The sequence below is a fragment of the Pseudorasbora parva genome, chromosome 9 (genome assembly GCF_024679245.1).
Source record: "Pseudorasbora parva isolate DD20220531a chromosome 9, ASM2467924v1, whole genome shotgun sequence".
Lineage (NCBI taxonomy): Eukaryota > Metazoa > Chordata > Actinopteri > Cypriniformes > Gobionidae > Pseudorasbora > Pseudorasbora parva.
This window is the reverse complement of record NC_090180.1, coordinates 45,910,137-45,931,355: the sequence shown is the minus strand read 5'-3', so window position 1 is coordinate 45,931,355 and position 21,219 is coordinate 45,910,137. Positions and strand designations below refer to the sequence as shown.

General features: G+C 38.4%; 2 protein-coding genes across 6 annotated transcripts in view; one reads left to right on the top strand and one right to left on the bottom strand.

The window, feature by feature from the left end:
* Positions 1 to 5,647, top strand: part of ranbp3b (RAN binding protein 3b) — a 35,571-nt gene extending 29,924 nt beyond the window's left edge. For all 3 annotated transcript variants that reach the window (XM_067452830.1, XM_067452829.1, XM_067452828.1), the window contains 3 exons: positions 26 to 168; positions 2,166 to 2,373; positions 3,875 to 5,647. In XM_067452830.1, coding sequence (XP_067308931.1) covers positions 26 to 168; positions 2,166 to 2,373; positions 3,875 to 3,918 — 395 coding nt within the window. In that variant the 3' untranslated portion in view covers positions 3,919 to 5,647. The remainder of the gene's footprint in view (positions 1 to 25; positions 169 to 2,165; positions 2,374 to 3,874) is intronic.
* A 410-nt stretch (positions 5,648 to 6,057) lies between these two features.
* capsla (calcyphosine-like a) lies at positions 6,058 to 13,135 on the bottom strand. 3 transcript variants are annotated; one of them, XM_067453337.1, is made up of 5 exons: positions 13,097 to 13,135; positions 12,287 to 12,555; positions 9,446 to 9,623; positions 9,141 to 9,350; positions 6,058 to 6,271 (listed from the first exon to the last, which is right to left on the bottom strand). In XM_067453337.1, exons 2-5 carry the CDS (start codon positions 12,361 to 12,363, stop codon positions 6,170 to 6,172), a joined length of 567 nt encoding a protein of 188 aa, XP_067309438.1. In that variant the 5' UTR covers positions 12,364 to 12,555; positions 13,097 to 13,135; the 3' UTR covers positions 6,058 to 6,169. The 3 variants fall into 3 exon arrangements, with proteins under 3 accessions (XP_067309438.1, XP_067309439.1, XP_067309440.1); XM_067453338.1 differs by lacking the exon at positions 13,097 to 13,135 and adding an exon at positions 12,646 to 12,720; XM_067453339.1 differs by lacking the exon at positions 13,097 to 13,135 and adding an exon at positions 12,698 to 12,710.
* Positions 13,136 to 21,219: the final 8,084 nt, after the last annotated feature.

The following is a 21,219-nucleotide window of genomic DNA, read 5'->3' as shown; positions in this document are numbered from 1 at the left end:
TCATCTTTCTCCGTCTGTCTCGCAGTGATGCGTACGCAGGGCAGTCTGCGACTTATTCTCAACACGAAGCTTTGGCCTCAGATGCAGGTGGATAAAGCCAGTGAGAAAAGCGTTCGTATCACAGCCATGGACACTGAGGACCAGGGAGTCAAGGTCTTCCTCATATCGGTATGATGGACTCCTCCATAACGCTTCACACAAGAAGGGGATTGGTTTTTAGTTGTATTTGTCAGTGAATTATTGCAAAGGTAACATGCATAACTTAGTAAATAAATACTGGGATCAGGTTTTCTGGTCAATTAATTTATTAATTTAATTGTTTATTGTCATAAAATGTATGTATTTTAAAGCTAATTTTATTTTAATTGTTTATATTACTTATATTTATATTAATAAGTTTAATTTATATTAATAAGGTTATACTTTTTTTTAAATTAATTGTATTATTTTAATTGCATTTATACTACGAGGTGTGCAATTGTTTTCGGGGAAATGCACAGCGAGCGTAGTTTCAGGCAGCTCTCTTGACCGCATTACAGTTCCATATCACTTCGCATAGTTAACTGTAATAACTGAAAATTACAGGACTAAAAAAAATAACATAAAGCAACTTAAAGGCTACACATGACTTTTTTCACTAGCGAGATAATAACATTGCTGTTCAAGCCCCTTTCACACTGCACGTCGGACCCGCAATATTCCCGGAACATTGCCGGGTCGCCTTCTGTGTGAAAGCAACCACGTCCCGGGATTGACTACCGAACTGAACCCGGGTCGGGGACCTAGTAATATTGCCGGGTTCGACCCGGGACGAGCGCTGTGTGAACAAAAGCCGAAACTAATGCCGCAACGTGTATGTAGTTATCGTGCGACTCCTAGAGCTTGTTTTTTCAATAATACAACCCTGCAGTGCCAGAAGAGCTAGTCGGTGTTTTAAACGCAGAGAGTGTTCGTACACAAAAGAAACTAAAATTAAACAAGCAGAAATGAGCGCAAACTGGACACAAGTCGAGACCACGGAGCTCCTTACTATCCGCGCTGAAGCGGAGATCGCTCGCCGTTATACGTCACATCCGGATGTCACGTGTCAACTCGACCCGGGACCGTTACGGGTTGTGTGTGAAAGCGCACATATTACGGTATTCTGCTGGCAGTGTGAATGGACTAAATCTAGCGTCCCAGGAACAAATGCCAGGTCGCATTATCCGTGTATTTGCCGGAATCGCAGTGTGAAAGGGGCTTTAGAGACGCACAGAGGTAACCTAACTCACAAGCTCTCTCTCGCTCTTTAATAACTTCATTAATAACTGCAGTATAACTCCCCTTGTGACCGCTTCACCACCTCGGGTGTGCGTTATTTTTCTAATGATTCAACGACCCATCATCAATAATTCCTTACTTATTTTAGCTATATAAAATGAATTATTATTTGTTTTAAATTATTTATTTTTCTTTTCTGATGTCATGAATAAAGCCCATTATTTACTTAATGTAAAAAAGTGAAACAAGTCAGTGAAATCATTTGTAGGAGTGGATATAAGACAATATAAAACATTTTCTGTTACAGTTTTTTTCTTCAATTTCAGTTTTTTTTTCTAGTTTTTTAATTAAATTTATTTTCAGCTTTAAAAGCGTTTTCTGTGTGCAACCTCTATAAAATAATTTTCCATTAATCATTCAGTCCTTATCCATTTATCAGTGACTGGGAAAGTCATTAATTATCAATCAATCAATCAACTTGATGTATATCGTGCTTTTACAATGACGATCGTTTCAAAGCAGCTTCACTGTTAAACAGGACAATACTGCAAAACATTTGATTTGGCTGTACAGTCGTTCTGGAGAAGACAGTGATGTTATCAGCTTATTTTAATTTATCATATAGCGACAATGTTGGCAGATCAGTATTATAGTTTATAGAATTAAATAAGACCTAATAAATCAATTTTATTTGTATATTTAGTTGAATAACTAAAATTAATCATAATTTCAGAAATCATATTAGATCGGAATATTCAAAATGTCTGGGTATCACGCAAGAGACGGGTTTATTTAGGATGGCGCGTCGATTACACTAGAGTATCAATATTTGTCATGTAGATGGTGGTTTTCGCAACCCTGTATCATGGTGAATATTCACAAAGAAAGTGTGTGTGTGTCCTCAGGCGAGCTCTAAAGATGCGGGTCAGCTGGCCGCGGCGCTGCATCACCGGATCCTGGCCCTGCGGAGTCGTGTGGAGCCAGAGACGGAGAGCACGCCTGCGCCGGCCGAACCGGAGATCCCACAGTCTAATGAAGACGACAGTGACGACGATGAACCTGCTAACAATAGCAGCGGCAACAACTCCGGCACGGGGAACTCCACCAGCAGCGGTACGGCCCTTTCATTTACGTGCATTTCAGCAGAACGTATGGAGCATGATGTTTCTGCAAAGCAGACTCGCATAGTTTATGCTTGTTGATGCTTTTTTTCCCAAGAAGCACATGCTCCTAATTTGAAACATTTAAACCAATCAGAGCAGAGTAGACCAATCTGACCAATCAGAGCAGACTGGGCCATCTGACCAATTGAGAAGGGGCTCGCTGCAGCCTGCGGTGGACGTCCAACCAACGTCCAAGTGTGACGTCAGAGGCCAGGCCAATTATCCTGACAAGCCAGACCCACATCCAGATGTTTGGTCTGGAAACTCCCCATTGCCAGCTCAATCCGAGGGGCGGATAAACGGTCGTCTTTCAAACTCCCTCTGCACACGATAGGATAGCGCTACACCAACTAGAGCAACGAAGGTGAAGCAGAGCTCGCTGACTGATTAAACATTCGCCGTATCCGGTCGGCTAAACTCAGAACACATCTTCCCTTCTTAAGAATGACTTCAGTGCCGTTCTTTGTTCTTTTCTCAGAGAAAAGCTTAACTCAAGTCTTCCAGAGTCGCGGTCGAAGCTGATTCGAAAGACCGCCGCCGTTCGCCAGTTTCTGTGTTTACTAGAAGCACGCAAACGCAACTCGGCCGTCGTTATCTTAAGCCCCGCCCACCAACTCTATACACAATGTGATTGGCCTGACCAGAGTTTGGTTTTTACAGCTCAGAAGTGTATTGAGAGTGGCTAGACGACACTCGCAGCAGATTAGATTTGCTGCTGCTAGACTACAGGCCAATGGCACCCTGCAGCTGATTCCTAAGATTTTATTGGTCATGTTCACAGTTCACAACACCGTTCAGACGGCCTTAACACCAAACTCTGATCCCTAAACCTACCCGTCACTGAAATAAATGAAATACTGATAGCCTACGTGCACCAAACGCTGATCCCCAAACCTAACCAATGAAATTAGCTGCAGGGCCTGATTTCTGATGTCACGCTTGGATGGGCCTGGAGCTGGATATCCTCTGCAGGCTGCAGCAAACCCTACTTGGACCAATCACAACAGGCTAGGCCATCTGACCAATCAGAGCAGAGTAGACCAATCACAACAGACAGTGCCATCTGACCAATCACAACAGACAGGGCCATCTGACCAATCAGAACAGGCTGTCAGAAAGGCGGGGTTTAGAGAGACTAAATCCTTGATTAAATTATTTCAGACACTGATAAAACAGCTGATGCTGCAATGTGTATTATGAGAATTTTGTGTTTTTTAATCTTGCACAGTCGTTCTGGAGAAAACAGTGATGTTATCAGCTCATTTTAATTTACAATGTTGGACAATGTTGGCAGATCAGTATTATAGTTTATAGAAATAAATAAGACCTAATTATTTATTGTATTTATATATTTAGTTGAATAACTTGGATCATAATTTTAGTGTGCCTACAGTGGTACGGTAATGATATATACGCTCTTGTTTTATTGTGTATTTGTGTCTCTCTTCCAGGGAACTGTGAGAACAGCGAGACCCCAGCGGCCGAGAGCACATAGCATCATCTGCTCGACTCACAGCCGCCACCAGGGCTTCAGCGCAGGCGTCTCCGCGGACAGCCCCGTCAGACCGCCGCTGAGGACCCCAGGGGGCGGAGTCTCTCACCCAAACTTCTGTAGTTCATTTTCCCCTCCAACATTTATTGTAAATCTGGAGCTGTTTTTTTTTTTTTTTTTATCGTTTCGTTTTAGTTTTTTTTTTTTTTTCCTCTTGGACTGCAAATAAACAAATTAAAAAGACAACAAAAAAGGAAGAAAAAAAATCGAGACTTTTCCATGTATGGCTTTGGACTTGGTCGCTCATCATATTGATGAGTGTGAGGGCGTTTCTCTCTCCGTTTAAGACACGGAATCGACAAGACTGCAGTTTCTACCGTGGGACCGTTTTTTACTCATTCTCTCTCTCTCTCTCTCGGTCTCTCTCTTTCTATCTCTCTCTCTCTCCCTTTCATTGGCTCTCAGCTTCAGAACGTTTCATCGTGACCTTGCCGCATCATCACACTTATCGGCCAATCAGCTGGCCGGTAGCGCCGGTCACCTGACCTATATCCCCTGTGTTCGGTGTAGTTGTACCATTTTTTTCCCCAGGTTGCGTCTGATTTCTGCCAGTTTCACCAAGCGTCTCCTGGATGTTCACTTTCTAGGACAAGCTGACACTTTTACTAGTCTGCTAAGATGGTAGTTAGATTTCTCATCGGTGTTAACGAATAAAGGACTCAACCGGCACACGGACTCGTGTTTCTAGATCTCGCCCCCTGTAAAAGAGAGAAAAATCTTCACCCCAGCGTCTCTTGAAACATCCAATTGAGTTGTGTAGCTTCGTTTAGGGGCAGATTAATGTTTAATATTTCTTTTTTTTTAGTTGATCTGATGAGAATTTAACATTTAAAGCAGCATCTCTGTATTTGTTTTTATTTTCCATATTCTGAGGGTTTGTATTGTTTTGGCCTTTTTTTTTTAAAAAAAAATATTGGTTTACTATATTAACTTTTTATCCATTTTCATGTCATTTGGAGACCATGTTTCTTCGTGTGTTGGAAGTTTGAGTGCATTTAGACCGAAAAAAGGACAAAAAAAAAACACTTGTACCCTTGAATGTTCTGTAAATTTCTATGCGTATATTATCAATTACTAGCACACCATGTCTCCAAACTCCTTTACAAAATAAATAGTAATATCAAAGTAAAAAAAAGAAAAAAAAGATTTGAAATAAATTTTTGTCTTATGTCAAATTGTGGGCTTCACTTTCTCACAAGGAGTTTTCTTTATGATTTTATGGATGAGTCTCATGCACATCTGGGTCATATTTCACCCCAAAATCCAATGAAAATGTATTTTACATAAAGGAAATATGATATAATTTACTTGTATGTGAAATATACTGCCGTTCAAAAGTTTGGGGTGAGGTATTTTTTTAATATTTTGTCTCATGTACACATCAAGGCTGCATTTATTTGATCAAAAATATTAAAAACAACTGCAATGTTTGATATTTAAAATTGTAATTTACTCCTCCAGTCTGCAGTGTCACATGATCCTTCAGAAATCATTCTGATTTGCCGCTCAAGATCAACATTTCGGATCATTATCAGTGTTGAAAACCGTTGTGCTGCTGCATATTTTGTGGAATTTGATACCTTTTCTTGGAGAGATTCAAAACTGCATTTATTTGAAATGAAATCTTTCGTAATGTTAAAAATGTGTCACTTTTGATTAATTGAATGCATCCTTACTGAATAAACGAATTTCTTTTTACTGACCCTAAACTTTTGAATGGTAGTGTATTTAGCTTGGGTAAAGTAGACAGAAATCTGTGTGGAGTGGATATTTGAGTTAGACTTGTTCTGCTCACTGACGGCATCAATAATCGTTGAGGTGTCATGTTGTGAATGTTCAGCAGATGGCGACACACACTCATATACATCTGTCGACGCACAGCTGCTGCGGTTTAACAACTGATTGAACGCTGTTTGTCAGATCAGAAACCTTACGTTTGTCTTACAAGCCCACATTCTGACATGTCAGGCGTTTACTTTCGTGTCCTGGGTCAGAGGTCAATCAGAATCAGCTGGATCTATGAGAGGGACTGTCTTCTGGGAACAAGCAATGTGTGAAACATTAAGGCAAGATGTAGCAATCAAAACCTTTAATTAGACATGATTTCTACATGTAAATAGTTTACAATCTGCAGCATTTCAGTGTTATTTCTAATGACAAATGGAATGCACTGAGGCGGCGATGATGATGATGATTACAGCTTCCATGCGTTCTTCATCATAGTGATGAAATACTCATCGCTGTCCACAGAAGCACTGACCCCACTGTAATAGTTCACAAACTCCTCCAGCGTCACCTGTCAGGACCAAACACAGGTGTTCACTTCATGGGAATACATCAAATCATAAAAACATTATTTCCAAACACAATTATAGTACAATAGCTATAATCATATAACATGCGTTGCGGTCAAAGGGGTGAAATAATAATAGTTCACTGCAAAAAAGGGTGGTAAACATAACTCGAAATGAATCATTTGTATATAAAATATATGAAAGAATCATTTTCATTTATAAAAGGTGTAATTTTCAGTGTGTAAAGGTCTTAAATTCATTTGGTGATTAATAAATAGCTTGTCTTTTTGCGTTTACAATTCTGAAAAATGAAAAAATTGGTGAGTACAATAAGAGCATATCTGCCACATAAGGGAAAAAAACATGCTTTGGTAAATAATTTAACATTAAATTATGACTTTGTAAAGTCAGTTGATATAAAATGAGTAATTATGAGATAAAAAGTTGAAAACAAAAAGTATATTTATAAACATAAGTTATGTTAATTGACTTATAATTTAAACTTTTGTTTTCAATACTAAGTTAATAATCAAAAAATTGATTAAGTCAATTAATATAACTTATGTTTATAATATATACCCCATGATATACTCTCCCTCAAGTCATTCTCGGTGTATATGAGTTTCTTCTTTCAGACAAATACAATCAGTTATATTAAAAAATGTCCATATATTAAAAGTGTATCTATCATCATAAATGCCCTTTTATGATGGATAGATGCACTGTCATAATTATGACAAAACGCCACAATTAAGACAAAAAACATCTAAATTGACACTTCATGTGACTAAGAGTCAATTATGACAAAAAGGCAAAATTATGAAGAAAAAAAAGCCGCAAATGTGACTGTCAATTATGACAAAAAGGTAGAAATTATGACAGTAGATCATGAGATAAAAAGTTGAAAATGTGACACAATTGATACTTTTTTTATAATTGTGAAATACAAGTTGAGCTTTTGACTTAAGTCAGTCGAAATTATGACATACTAAGTCATAATTATGATATAAGAAGTCGACAGAAAGATTATCTGTTGTAATGGACATTTTGAACATAGCAAACTATATCAAAGCGTATCAGGTGTTTTTAATGATATTAAGCTTACATGAGATGCTTCTGTTTGGAAAGATGAATCTGTATTGATGGGTCATTAAAGGGTTACTTCAGCGATTAACATATGGCTTTCTATCAGTAGAAACCCTGGAGTATATTCAAATGATCGTGCTCCCCCCTCTTATATCCCCCAGAGACGAGAGATTTATGCATTTTATTTCTGGAAAAATTCCTCTCGTGACGCAAATTGACGATATTTGCGTCACGAGAGGAATGTTTGCCCAGAGGCTAAAGACTACAGCCAGCAGAGGGAGCCATTTCCGCATGTTTTCAACTCGTGCATGGGGAATTGAGATCACACTTACAGCACAGCTCAGCTACCGGCATTAATTTAAACGGATGCTAAGCAATGTAAGTGTTTTAACTTCTCAAATTAATTTCTATGAAAGTTAAGCTTCCAAAGGCATGAACTGAAAACGCGTTCTGAATGTATGCCGCGAGTGTGGTCGCGATTACCTCAGCTCTCATCACGAGGGGTCATCAACTCCTTTATGATGTTAAATGTAATCTGACTCCTAATCTGAGTCTGCTGTGAGACTCACGATCGTTATATTGAACACACACGTTCAGTATTTAATTGTAGGAACTCAGTCTCTGTAATCCAGTAGCGGTGGCTTTGGGAATGGCCTCACAGGGCAGTGAAGCATTCTGGGAATTGTAGTCTTTCACCCCCATGAGACAAAAATACGTTTTCTGTCTTTTCTCAGTCTAAAAAGCACCAAATTAAAAAATAATTTCACATTTCTACTACATTAATGACCCAGTTTAAATACAGATTCATCTTCCCAGCGCTGAAGTACCCCTTTAATGTAGTAGAAATGTGAAATTATTTTTGAATTTGGTGCTTTCTAGACTGAGAAAAGACAGAAAACGTATTTTTGTCTGATGGGGGTGAAAGACTACAATTCCCAGAATGCTTCGCTGCCCTGTGAGGCCATTCCCAAAGCCACCTCTACTGGATTACAGAGACTGAGTTAGAGAACAGACACTACAATTAAATACTGAACGTGTGTGTTCAATACAACGATCGAGTTGCAGCGTGAGTCTCACAGCAGACTCAGATTAGGAGTCAGATTACATTTAACGTCATAAATGAGCTGATGAGCTCGTGATGAGAGCTGATACTTCGCGACTACACTCACGGCATACATTCACAACGCGAGTTCAGTCTGGCGCGTTTTCAGTTCATGCCTTTGAAAGCTTAACTTTCATAGAAATTAATTTGAGAAGTTAAAACACTTACATTACTTAGCATCCGTCTAAATTAATGCCTGCAGCTGCGAGCTGAGCTGTGAGTGTGATCTCCATCTCTCATGCGCGGGTTCAAAACATGTGAAAATGGCTCCCTCTGCTGGCTGTAGTCTTTAGCCTTTGGCCAAAGATTCCACGGGAGAAATTTTTCCAGAAATAAAATTCATAAATCTCTCGTCTCAGGGGGATATGAGGGGGGAAAGCACAATCATTTGAATATACTCCAGGGTTTCTACTGATACAAAGCCATATGTTAATCGCTGAAGTAACCCTTTAAATATAAGAGGAATTCTAGTTTTCTTTGTTTGATAAAGCTTTGATCTCAAAAGGACTAGTGTGTTTGTGAACAAGTTCTCAGAAACTTCAAGGTGTGACAGCTGTGACTGCGTGTTGTGTTATTGAATGAGTGTATAAAAGAACTGAGGGCCGAAATGAACACTCGTGATGATGATGATTTACAATCTAATCTCCAGACAGACTGTAAATGCGGGAATAAACGGGAGGAACCTTTCCATCCTTGTCGTACGGAGAGTCGAAGCTGTCCAGGAAGGAGCGGAAGACTTGTTGTTCTGTCCACTCTCCGCTCTTGTATTTGGGGTGATGTTTGCCGTCATACACACCCTGGAGATCCTCCACAGTCACGACGCCATCTCCGGTCTTCTCAAGCTTCTGGAAGGCCTGAGCGATCACCTGCCTGCGCACGCCGGACATGGGCGGCTGAAGCAGACACATCGCAGTCAGCTACAGGCGTTTCTGCATCCTGAGACGTGTGTGTGTGTGTGTGTGTGTGTGTGTGTATGTGTTCTCCTCACCCTTAGCTTCTCAAGGAACTCATCAAAGTTGATGCTGCCGCTTCCGTCCTTGTCCATCATGGCAAAGATCTGCTGCTCTTTGTCCTTCCCCATGGACACGCCGTAGTTCTCCAGACCCTTCTGGAACTCCTGGAAGTCCAGAGATTTACTGCCATCATCATCCATAATGCGGAACGTCCTGGAAAAAAATATACGTTGAACTTTAGATTTATCACCTCAAACATCATGGTTTATCATGGTTTAACATCACCAAACTTATTAGGTGAAGTTCATGAAGTACATGTCCAAGTCATATTTCACCCCAAATATCAATTAAAATGATACGACAAAACATCATTTCATAATTATAACAAAAAGTTGAAATGATGGCATACTAAGCCATGATTGTGAGATAAAAGGTCAGAAATGTGACAATGTCATAATTATGACCAAAAAGTCAAAATTATGACCCACTAAGTCATAACTATGAAATGAAAAGAGCAAAATATGGCTTTAATAGTCGTAATTATGACAAAAAAAAGTCAAAATGACCAAGGTTAAGATTCATAAGATTAATTATGACATAAAAAGCAGAAATTCAGATTTAAAAAGTCAGAAAATGATGGTGAAAAATCAAATACTACTTTGTAATGTTCAGTGTATAAAGGTCTTAAGCAGTTTTGTCTTTAGTATCTTAATAAATTAGAATGTATATTTAATAGCTATTTTAAGACTAAGATGTAAGATTTTTTGCATTGTGACAATATTTTCATATCATTTGCATGTTATTTTTTCACATTTTCACTAGTGCAGTGTTTCTCAAACTTTTTCTGCCATTCCCCACTTTGGAGGTAGGGAAGGGCCACAAGCCCCACCTGTCCCCAATCACCCAACAAAATGGTAATTATCTAGGCTTTAAGTTTGCCTGTTAACATTTATTTGATTAACATCACATTTAAACCTTTCATGTGTACAGTCAAAATATTTTAGCTGAGTTTTTTTTAAGGCAACGTTATTTTAGAACGTTTCATCTTAATGTTTCTATGGCAACGCGTCATGTTTATCACGTGACTCACCATAATCAAAATAGCGCTGAATGACAGATGTATCGCTTTTATTACTTTTTTTTCTTTTTTATTCAAAATATTGACATACTTGCTTACCATGTCATCAACTGTCTAATAATCCAATTGTAGGTGTGTTTTGCCATTTAAACCCCTTTATAAATGATCTTGATTTTGATCTATAATGTGAGATGGGCGCTGCCACGTTTGAACAAATGCACTGCAGTTCAGAGTCCTGTCAATCGGATTTGCAGTACGTATATTCATCAGCTTCTCCTGGAATAAGTAAGTGACCGGTGAACTGGGAGAAGAATCGAGCAAACTTTATAGTTACTTACACTATGTGTATCTGATATGAATAAAACATGTCGGCCAATTATATTTGAATGGATTGTTATTGCTGCTTCCAAAGACACCAGTGTGTATTCTACAAACTCTAAATGTATTGTTTTACTAGTACTTGTGTATTTAAATGTTACCTATTCAATTAAACCTAAAATAAACAGTATGCGGTTGAAAACACTGCATGACGTATGTCAAGAGCTGAGCGCGTATGCATCTGGCTCAGTGCCAGCCGAAGCGCGTCCCACCGTTTGAATCTGACAGTTATGTCACGTCACTAAACATTCTAAATCCCATATGTGGGTCTGTACTCTCAGGGGCATAGAAATAAAAATCCCATGTGGGACCGCTCAAAAGGTTAATAGAGATGGGCACAAAAAATTAACACATTTCCTCCCGTTTGTCGTGCCCCACTTGTCATGTCTCTATTCCCCACCAGTGGGGCGCGCCCCACACTTTGAGAAACGCTGCACTAGTGTAAGGCTAAACAAATAATTGCATTTTGTGCAATTTATTAATGTTAATTTATGCTGTTTTAGATATAAATCTTTGTACTACAGCATTACTGTCAAACTGAAAAAAACACTGCAACTATTAAGCATCTCAAAATGATTGTCAATCACAAAGAATAATGAGAATTATAAAAACTAACACAGCTCAAACGTGAAGCATCAGGACACATTGCAGTATTGAGAATTTGTTTTCATGAAAATGACAATGCAAAAAATAGCCTCCATTTTCTTTATGCACAACAAGTTGTACATTTTGCTGTTGGATGAATTCAGTGTTATTTAATAACATACTAATATTGCTTTCATTCACTTTTTTTTTTTTTTTTACTGTTTCCATATTAGAGTTGTAGTTTTTTTTAAATGTCTATGTTTTTTGTTTTTATTATATGTGTATATATTTATTATTATATAAAACTATATGTTCATTTTATTATTTATGTCGTAATTTGACTTATTTTAGTACATCAAGTTAAAGTTAATGAACATAAAACAATTAATGTTATGTTTGTACATGGGTGATTCTATTACAGGTACATTTGGTGTCCAAAGTCTTTTTTCCCCAGCTTGATATTTTTTATTATTTTAATAATGTATTACTGATTGTCATGGATCACAAGATATTTTCTGTAAAAACTGAAGGAAAGGAACATGTCACAGGGAGACAATTATACTGCATGTCTGTCAATAGACCCTCATAAATACTACACACTGCACCTTTAACTTTTTGAAATACAAAATAAAACACTGGCTGAAATATGACTTGGCCGTGGTGAGATTAAACCCTATCATGGGTTCAGTCCCTCTGGAGTAACCTGAGGTTAATTATCTCAATGGTAATAACTCATCAGTCGCTTAGCAGGAACGACAACTTTTAACTTTTGAATCATAGGATTTATATATATTCACTGTTTAATGTTTAAAATAGATTTGAATATTTTCCTTGCCTTCCAAGACCCTTGATTCCTGACGCACCCCTGCTGAGGCACTGCTGTCTGAGCTCGTGCACTGCATCCGCGGCCATTACACACACACACACACACACACACACACACACACACACACCTCTCTCTCTCTCTCTCTCTCTCTCTCTCTCTCTCTCTCTCTCTCTCTCTCTCTCTCTCTCTCTCTCTCTCTCTCTCTCTCTCTCAGGTGTATCTCAAGTCTTTGGTCTCTGCGGATTCCACTTCAGCTACACCTGCAGCTTCAGGTTGGTCTGTGACACACAACATTAACATGGTATACAATGACATGAGCTATTATAAAATCTGTAAACATTTCCACTGAATGTATTTAAGGGATTTACACCAAAGGCTTTAGTGCACTAAGGTGGTCCTCAAGACGTCACGTGGGCTTACAAGGAAGTGTGCGGTTTCTGTTGGCCAAAAAAAAAAAAAAAAAATCTGTTGGCTTGGAAACACACACTCAAAGAATGTAACCATGACAATTGTAAACATAAACCGCCATAAAACGATTATCAACAGTCGTGAATATATTTAATCTTTTTCTAGACATTTCATGATGAGGGAAAACTTATTTCTAAAATAACGCACCGATATATTATCATCATATTTATTAATACATTTAAAAAATATTAGATGAATAAACAAAATAAAAAAATGGACAAACTAGCCTATATTTAATATTCATGTTTTATTTAACCTCGTCCTTAAGGTAATTTCTACCTTTTGTTTTGTAGAAACACATATATATATTTTTTTACATGAATATAAGTTTATGTAAAGGCAATATTATACCTGCTGTATCTTTCGACGATCTCTGAAGGAGTGTGTTCGTTGTTTCTCAGGTGTGTGCATGTGTGCACGTTGCGGTTTCTCCACCCCTCCAAACTCAACTGAACCCATGCTGCTTTGATTGGCTGCAACGCGTGTCAATCATCACATTCTGCGTCAATCAATGCATTATCCAATTTATATATATATATATATTTAAGCATATTTAAACCTGTCAATTACCGAGTTTTACCATTACCATAGTTTCTGCCTAAATACCAGGGTTAGGCAGCAACCATTATTATTTCCGTTGTTTGTTATATTGTAAAACAATATAAATGAATATGGAATAACCTTCAAAGTTTATTACTACAAAAATATTACTGTATTTTTTATTTTATTTTAGTAACATCGTTTTAGCGGAAACTACGGGTACCAAGATAATTTTGTATAAGGCGGGAATACTCGATCACGTGACACTGAATCGCCTCAAAATTTGGCCTATGTTTTTGGCCACTTACTCATTCGTATTTTAGTTACCTTACCACGGTAAAAACTACGAGACTTAAGTACAGGTAAAGAGATTTATCTAAACCATATTCATGTATGGACTAGTGTGCATTGATGTTGTTTGTTGTTTTAGACTAGCTATAGATGCCTGTCAAAACCAGTAAATGTGGAATCTCATTCAAACAAGTCCAGATCACCTTTCACATAACAAATCATATGCCAAATCCAAAAATTCTCGTTATTCTCAATTATAATTTCCATTTGGTTCATATTAGTAGATTTTGATTGTGTTAAAAATAGGACCCATTAATGATCTTGACAGGTTTCATGACTCACCCAAATGTGTTCATAATGTAAACGGCTGGAAGTGTTGGTGTTATCCTATTCATATGCTCGTACATTTTTATTTACAGGAGAATCTGTTGAAAAAAGGCCTTTAATTGTTTTCGTCTGTTGTGGAAGTGGAAAGAAACAAAGACAAACACCAACACCTCAGTTTTGTCTATTAGTACCACTTGGAGGAAGATTTGAATATTGGACAAACAGAGCAATAGTTTATGCTTGCTTGTTTGCTGGTTTTAAACCAAGTCATTGGATTCATGTGGACCAGTAATGATGTGGCCAGAACAGCCCCAGGATGAAATGACCCACACATGTGAAAATCGCCTATACAGTGGGGTAAGTCAAAACAGCCAATGGCAACAGTTGTGGGAGGTCTGTGTACCATGGTCATGTTCAGGTTCAAACAGTGATTATCGAGCTGATCTGTTGATGTTTTCTCGGCTGGTGGGATTTAAAAAGAGGCGCAACATTTCTTTTTTCTCGCTTAACTATTTTAAAATGGCTTTTTGGCTACTAACTATATAGAAACTATAATAATAAATTATAATAATAATACATTTTATTTATAATGCACTTTATATTAAACAAAATCACAAAGGGCTACAGAATTAAAAACAATCAACAACAATAAATAAATAAGTAAATAAAATAAATAAAACTGAAAAATTATTATCAATTAAAAGCTCTGCTAAAAAGGTGGGTTTTAAGACCACGCTTAAAACGCTGTGGAAGTTTGTGTGGTGAGGTGTTCCTTGAAATATCAAGACAAGTGAAATATAATTTAACTCTCCCAGCCTATAATCACTTGAAGCAAAAATCCATCCTTCTGTCCTTTTAAACATCTGTATTAAAGGCACAATGTGTAAGATATTTAGATTATAATATCCAAAAACCACTAGAACAATGTTATATATTTTGTTGAGTTGTGTACTTACATTATCTCAAATGTTTCCAAGAATGTTTAAATCTAGAGAAATAAGCAATTTTAACCAGAAAGATGTCACCTATCAATGACATCATACCGTTTTATTTTGTAGAAACCATGGAAACACCAAAGGCGCTTTGATATATGATATGTTTTATTAGACAGATGGGCAACTGTTTGGATCATTAATCGACAGAAAACTAATCATTGTTATACAGCTCAACACAGTTAGTCTTATTGTTTAAATCTCGTTTTCTTGATTTACTGCGAGTCCCATGTTTTACCATGCCTAATATGATCTAGTTCACTGCAGTGTAAACAAGTGTCTCATAGTAGCGCCGAGCGAACGCACTTGTTGCTCTCGAGCCGTGTCCGTGTGTCACGCTTGTCTCTCATTAGCAACCAATCCAGCGGTCTCGTTCCATGCCACCCTGCTTCATACTACAGTAACGTTAATAAATCTTTAATACATTAGCTCAACCATGAATATGATTTCTTCCCGAGTCCCGTCGGATTGCTTTCCACTGGCTGTAGAGGTAAATACAACAACTCCAATGAATCCGCGAAATCAAGGTGTCATCAAGCTACGCCTTTGTTTTGAATAAGCGACCTCTAGCGGTGAAAATTACATACTGTGCCTTTAAAGGCCCAACAAAGTGCCTTGAAACGCGCCGCATTATTCAGTGTTGACGTAATTTCCCCTGAAGCGGCTTCAGCTGTTAGCAGCTCCTCCCCTTTTTTTAAACAGCCAATAGCGTTTCGTTAATATACAGTTTGACTAGAGCACAAGAGCGGACCTTTCTCTGTTTGGTAAAGCCAGTTTCCTCTAACACTGTTTATTATCATAATCTCCGCCATATCACTTTAAAATGCAGCATTCAGTGCAGAATTCAAACGGGTCGATATGTTTGTTGTCTGCGCGGACTTGCGCATATGATCCGCGCTGTGCTCTCTGTAGTCTAAATTTAGACCAGAGCCGTTGGGGTGTATACGCTGCTGCAGTGCATGAAACTAATGTGAAAACAGACTTTATTCGCCTCAAATGAAAGCATATTTACACTGAATCGTTTCCTATCACATATATACTGTGCTATGTGCCTTTCATGTAGAAATTAGTAAATGTGTTAACAACTGACCGATTTCAGCCTTAGCTTCGCCAGTGTAAGGGGGCGGGCTTTAGATTCTAGAGAGCATTTTGATTGGACAGAAGATTTGACGAGAAAGTGAAGTCTGCGATGATGTCACCAAAATCTGAGATTCGTTTTAATGGAAGTGGGAGACTGTACATTTTTAATGCTTATATCTCCTAAATCCAAATGTTGTCATAGTTTTGAAACATACCAGCTTATTCATAACTTTAAGGCTAACACAGTCATACTAAAAGCTAAAAAACTTAAATTTTGATTTCAGTGGGATCATATGCTTTCAATTAGGAAAGGTGGGATCATATGCTTTCAAAGCTAGCTCGCTATTTCAGTGGACCTTTAAAGTGGAAATGAAGCAGACAGTCAAGTTTACATTATTTAGTAAACTAATTTCCACTTAAATAAAAAAAAAAAAATTATATAACTAAAAAAAAGTTTTGTTATAGCTTTTGGAGGAAGGGCGACGCCATCTTGCAATACCACAGTGCGTGACGTCGCAGACCGGTGTTTGTTTGCTTTATTGGAGCAGATGTCTCCGTTTGCATGTCTAAGAATGTGTATTTCTTGTTTGTAATTTCACCACTGTAACAACACCATAAAATATAGGTCAGAACCGCCATTGCTCTTCCCTTAAGAAGGGCTATTCACAACATTTAGCAACAGAAGAATGAATTAGTGTGTTTTTTGGACACTGATTAACAGTAAAATATACTTTTATGTCAACACACACATTGCTCATCTGTTCCCACCATTGTTCTGTTTAACTCAAGCTTGCTCAGGTTGAATGGAGATTGTGTGTGAAGTTCGCCCATAAATTCTCAGTTGGATTTGGTTCTGGTGCTGTATTACAAAAACATCTTATCTGTTTAGTATGGACATTTCTCTTAGGCCGTGTGTCCACCAAAGCGTTTTTTCACGCAGCTGACTGGCGTTTTCAATTGTTTTCAATGGGAGCGCCGCATTTTTAGAACGCCTGGAGCGCAATGAGGCGCTGAGTGAGTATTTCACGCTTTACTGGTCGCCGAGAGTTGAAGAATGTTCAAGTTTGAGTAAAACGCAGCGCTCATCACTGTCACTTTTTACTCAGCCGTCCAATCACAGTGGAGGTAGGGCGGGACAAATGCTGTACAAATACAACACAGACCAACCGCCACATTCTGCGTGTCGTCAACAGTCAACAGATGACAACAAGCAATAATAACGGAACAAAATGATTTAAAACAAAAGCCAGAGCAAATACTTTACATTGTATCTGCAGTTTTATATAGAATCAATACAGAAACAAACTACCTGTGAAATTAGTAAGACTTCCTTGGATTTCCCGTATCATAACATGCAAAGAGTCTCAACTGAAGAAAAAAAAAAACGCTCGTAAGCGCTCACAGCGAGGCGTTTTCAGCAGAGCGCCTAGCATTTTCTGCTGGCTAAAAACCGCTTTGGTGGACACAGCCTTAGGATCTTATTTAGAACATAATCTTCTTTTAAAGGCAGGGTATGTGATTTGTTCCAGAATTTTTGTATCATTATGCTGGTTCAAAGACTCTTCACATTGTAGGGCCATAAAATGTTCGTCCAATCAATGTCCTACACTACACCTGCCTGTCAGCATGTGTATTTTCATACCTCTGTGCACCTCCCTGTTGCGGACATCGCACGTCATCAGTGCGTTTCGTGCTATTGCTGAGTTAGACAGACATCAGTCACTGAGCATCGCAACTGAAATGCAGTTGCTTTTACAGTTCCTTCTAATGTTATCAAAAGTGCCGACTTCTGTACACTGTAAAAAAAATTCTGGTCTCCAATTTAAATTTTCAAGTGACTGAACACATCAACATTTATCAGTTGGCCAGATTTAATTTCTGTGAGTTAAATTGCATCAATTCACAGAATTTAAATTCAGCCAACTGAAAAAATTAGATGTGATCAGTCACTAGAAAATGGTCAATTGGAGAATTTTTTTTTACAGTGTACATTTTGAGCGCTGTTGATCGTATTCTTAAACACTTCTGATTGGCCATTGTATTCACCCCACGCACTCAACATGTATGTCCCTGATTGGCCATTGTGTTCACACGCTCAACATATGTCTCTGATTGGCCATTGTGCTCACGACATGCACTCAACATAACTGTGATTGGCTACATTGATTTTCACCACTTACACAGAAAAACACAGGAGTGTTTGAAAGCAGCCGTTTGAAAGCAGAAATCCTTCAGTGGATCCATAATATATTTACTGATAGATGGATCCAGCTAATAGACTCCTTACAGCTTTCTCCCGTGTGTATCTGTGTAAGCGCTCAGTGAAGAATGTCAGACTTCTATTTACAAAATGCTTTTAAAGCATTGATCATCGTAGCCAATCAGACGCATGTGTTGAGTTTGTGAACACGATGGCCAATCACAGACATATATGTTGGGCTTGTGACTAGGGTTGGGAATCGTGAGAAATTTTCCGGTTCCGGTTCCGATTCCGCCTAACGATTCCGGTTCCGATTCGGTTCCGATTCCGGTTCCATTAAAATTATTAAACAAATAGTGGTAAAGGAAAAAGGCACAATACACAACTTTAAACAATCCTTTTTTGTGTTTATTACTTGCTCTCAAATTAATTTACAGGTTGGCAATGTCAAAAAAAAAGTCCTGTACTATACATATATTACAGGATTAATCGAGCCATATGGAATTTATGGAAATTAAAATAAACATGTTCAAATTTACACCTCTGAAATTGTCTTATTCAATTTTCTCTCTCTGTTTTAGGGATGTTAACCGATGACCGTTTGACCCATGGTTGACCGTATCAACGTTAACCGATCAAAGTTGTCGGTTAAAAAAAAAAAAGTGATCTCTAAATTAGGCTATTATGGACAGTGGACTAAACGCTACTACAGTTAGCCGTCTCATTCCAAAAAAAATTTCTGTGAAGTGAACATATCCCTCGCACTCAATTTTTCATAACTCTCCTGTTTGTACTTAACGTTGTACCTAATGCAAACGTTTGGGTTTGCGCGCTCACAAGGTTTGCAAAAAGTAAACAGGCTAAAACACTCGAGGCTAGAGCCAGAGCAGACGACAGTATGAAGCGTTCCGCATAAGAAGGGCTTACATTTGGAAATATAACTTATTACATCTACATTTCAGTGGTAACACATAAGGTGTTGATCATCTTTCTTTATTATTGTTAGCACTAACTTACCTCGAACTAAAGCGGCGTCTCTTCAGAGCTGTCATTTTCTTAAATGAGCCGCGGCAATGTTTCAAATGAGCTCATAACGCTGGACAAATGCCTTTATTTTCAATGCGATCAGCTTGTACCCAATCCATTTCGAAACTAATGAGCCATGGTCCTCAGATTACAAACAAGCTCCTCGGCGCCGCGTTTGCGGGACTCGCGCTGTGGGGAATTTTAAAAAAGTGACGTGAGGGGAAGGGAGGCAGCAGCGCTAAGACAGTGTGTGTGTGTGTGTGTGTGAGAGAGAGAGAGAGAGAGAGAGAGAGAGAGAGAGAGAGAGAGAGCGGGAGCGGGAGCGGGAGCGCGGCTCGCGGCTATGCTTCCAGCGCTTCGCACACACATTGCATCAGAACCGTTTTCGGAACCGACACTCAGGAATTTCGCGCGGTTCCGGTATTTTTTAAAAATCAGTATCGGTTCTGCATAAGAACCGGTTCTCGGTTCCCAACCCTACTTGTGACACACGATGGCCAATCACAGATGTGCATGTTTAGCTTGTGAACACGATGGCCAATCACAGACATATATCACAGAGCGCTATGGCCAATCACAGACATATATCACAGAGCGTTTCAGTACCCAAATTGGTACTTTTGACAACACTAGTTCCTCCTGAACCCTAACAACCAGCCTATGCTGCATTTACACAATGACTACTGCAATTTGAAGAATATGTTATACTCTGAGCGATTTGAGACTCGATTTTTGACTCATTTCAATGGCAACCCTATCAATGCCGAAATCCATCTGCAGCAGTCATGTGGTACAACTAAGAGAACTGTAAGTTAATTGTGTTTGTTATTATTGAAATGTTATGTGCTTTGAGACATGAGGTAGTTTACCGCCGTCTCTCGTGATGCTTTTGTTTGCTCCCTGCTTTACGCGTTGATATGTTTTTGAAGAAGGTGTGGCTTCGGAGATGCTCTGAAGGAAAGGTGGGATCATATGCTTTCAAAGCTAGCTAGCCTCTCTGAAAATACCCTACCCTTACTTTAAGACATATGATTGAAGGTTTCTTCAATCAATGCGGCCCCTGGACTCTGATTCAAGGACGTCTAGTTGTGGTAGTGTTCTTGTCATTGGTTTCTGGGTGGCCTCCCTTGGATTTACAACTTCTTGCATTTCTTAATTATTGACATAACTATACTCCAAGGGATTTTCAGTGCCTTGACAGCCTTCAGGTGTCCGTTTCCTTCCTTATGCTTTTTAGTGAGTTGCTTGGAGTGATCTATTTTCTTAATGGTGTAAGTTCTGCCACAGTACTGACTCACCAGAGAGCTGGAACTCCAGATTGAGGTGTTATTAATATAGAGTCAAACCCCTTGACCACACAAGTGATCTCAATTTAATTATTTATGTGACCTCAAAACCCAATTGGCTGGACCGGTGATGATAAAGGTATGTTATAAATGGAATGAGTTATATTTTACATTCTGTTTATTTTAGGGGACTTTGTATAATCTGTTTTTGCTTTGACGTTAACGAGTCATCCCACTTATGTTATTGGTTTAATTTTTATAGTTTTTTTTACCGTCCTTACATCACCCCAATAGCTCAAACATCAAAGCTTCATAAACAAGATCTCTCCCACCAGAATTGAATTCTTCTGTTGGTGCCCTGAAGTTGCGGCATTATAAATCTGCTGTTTGCACATCTTGTATGAGCATAAACAGGAAAGTGAATTTAGAAACTCAAGACAAATAAGCAACTTTGTCGTTGTTGTAAGCTGGGTATTGTTTATTCAGCCGACTTTAGAAATTCCATTTGGCACAAGTGTACAATAATAATAAATAAGTTTCTGTCTCCCTCCTGAAATATCTAAATATAAATGTAAAGCATTTTGCAATAAATACGGTTTATCCACAATATAGATGCACTGCATCGACATTTCTGCTGTTGGTCTGAAATATCCAACACTCCCAAATGCTGATCATGATTGGTTGACATGGAAAATGTAACAACAACACACGCATGCACACACACACACATTT

What these genes read in the sequence shown, in the direction of transcription:
- capsla (XM_067453337.1), bottom strand. Translation starts at nt 12,363, where the DNA reads ATGGCCGCGGATGCAGTGCACGAGCTCAGACAGCAGTGCCTCAGCAGG. An exon ending in GGAATCAAGGGTCTTGGAAG is followed by an intron (nt 9,624 to 12,286) that starts GCAAGGAAAATA and finishes ATTTTTTTCCAG; the next exon opens with GACGTTCCGCATTATGGATG. An exon ending in CGTACGACAAGGATGGAAAG is followed by an intron (nt 6,272 to 9,140) that starts GTTCCTCCCGTT and finishes TGGTCCTGACAG; the next exon opens with GTGACGCTGGAGGAGTTTGT.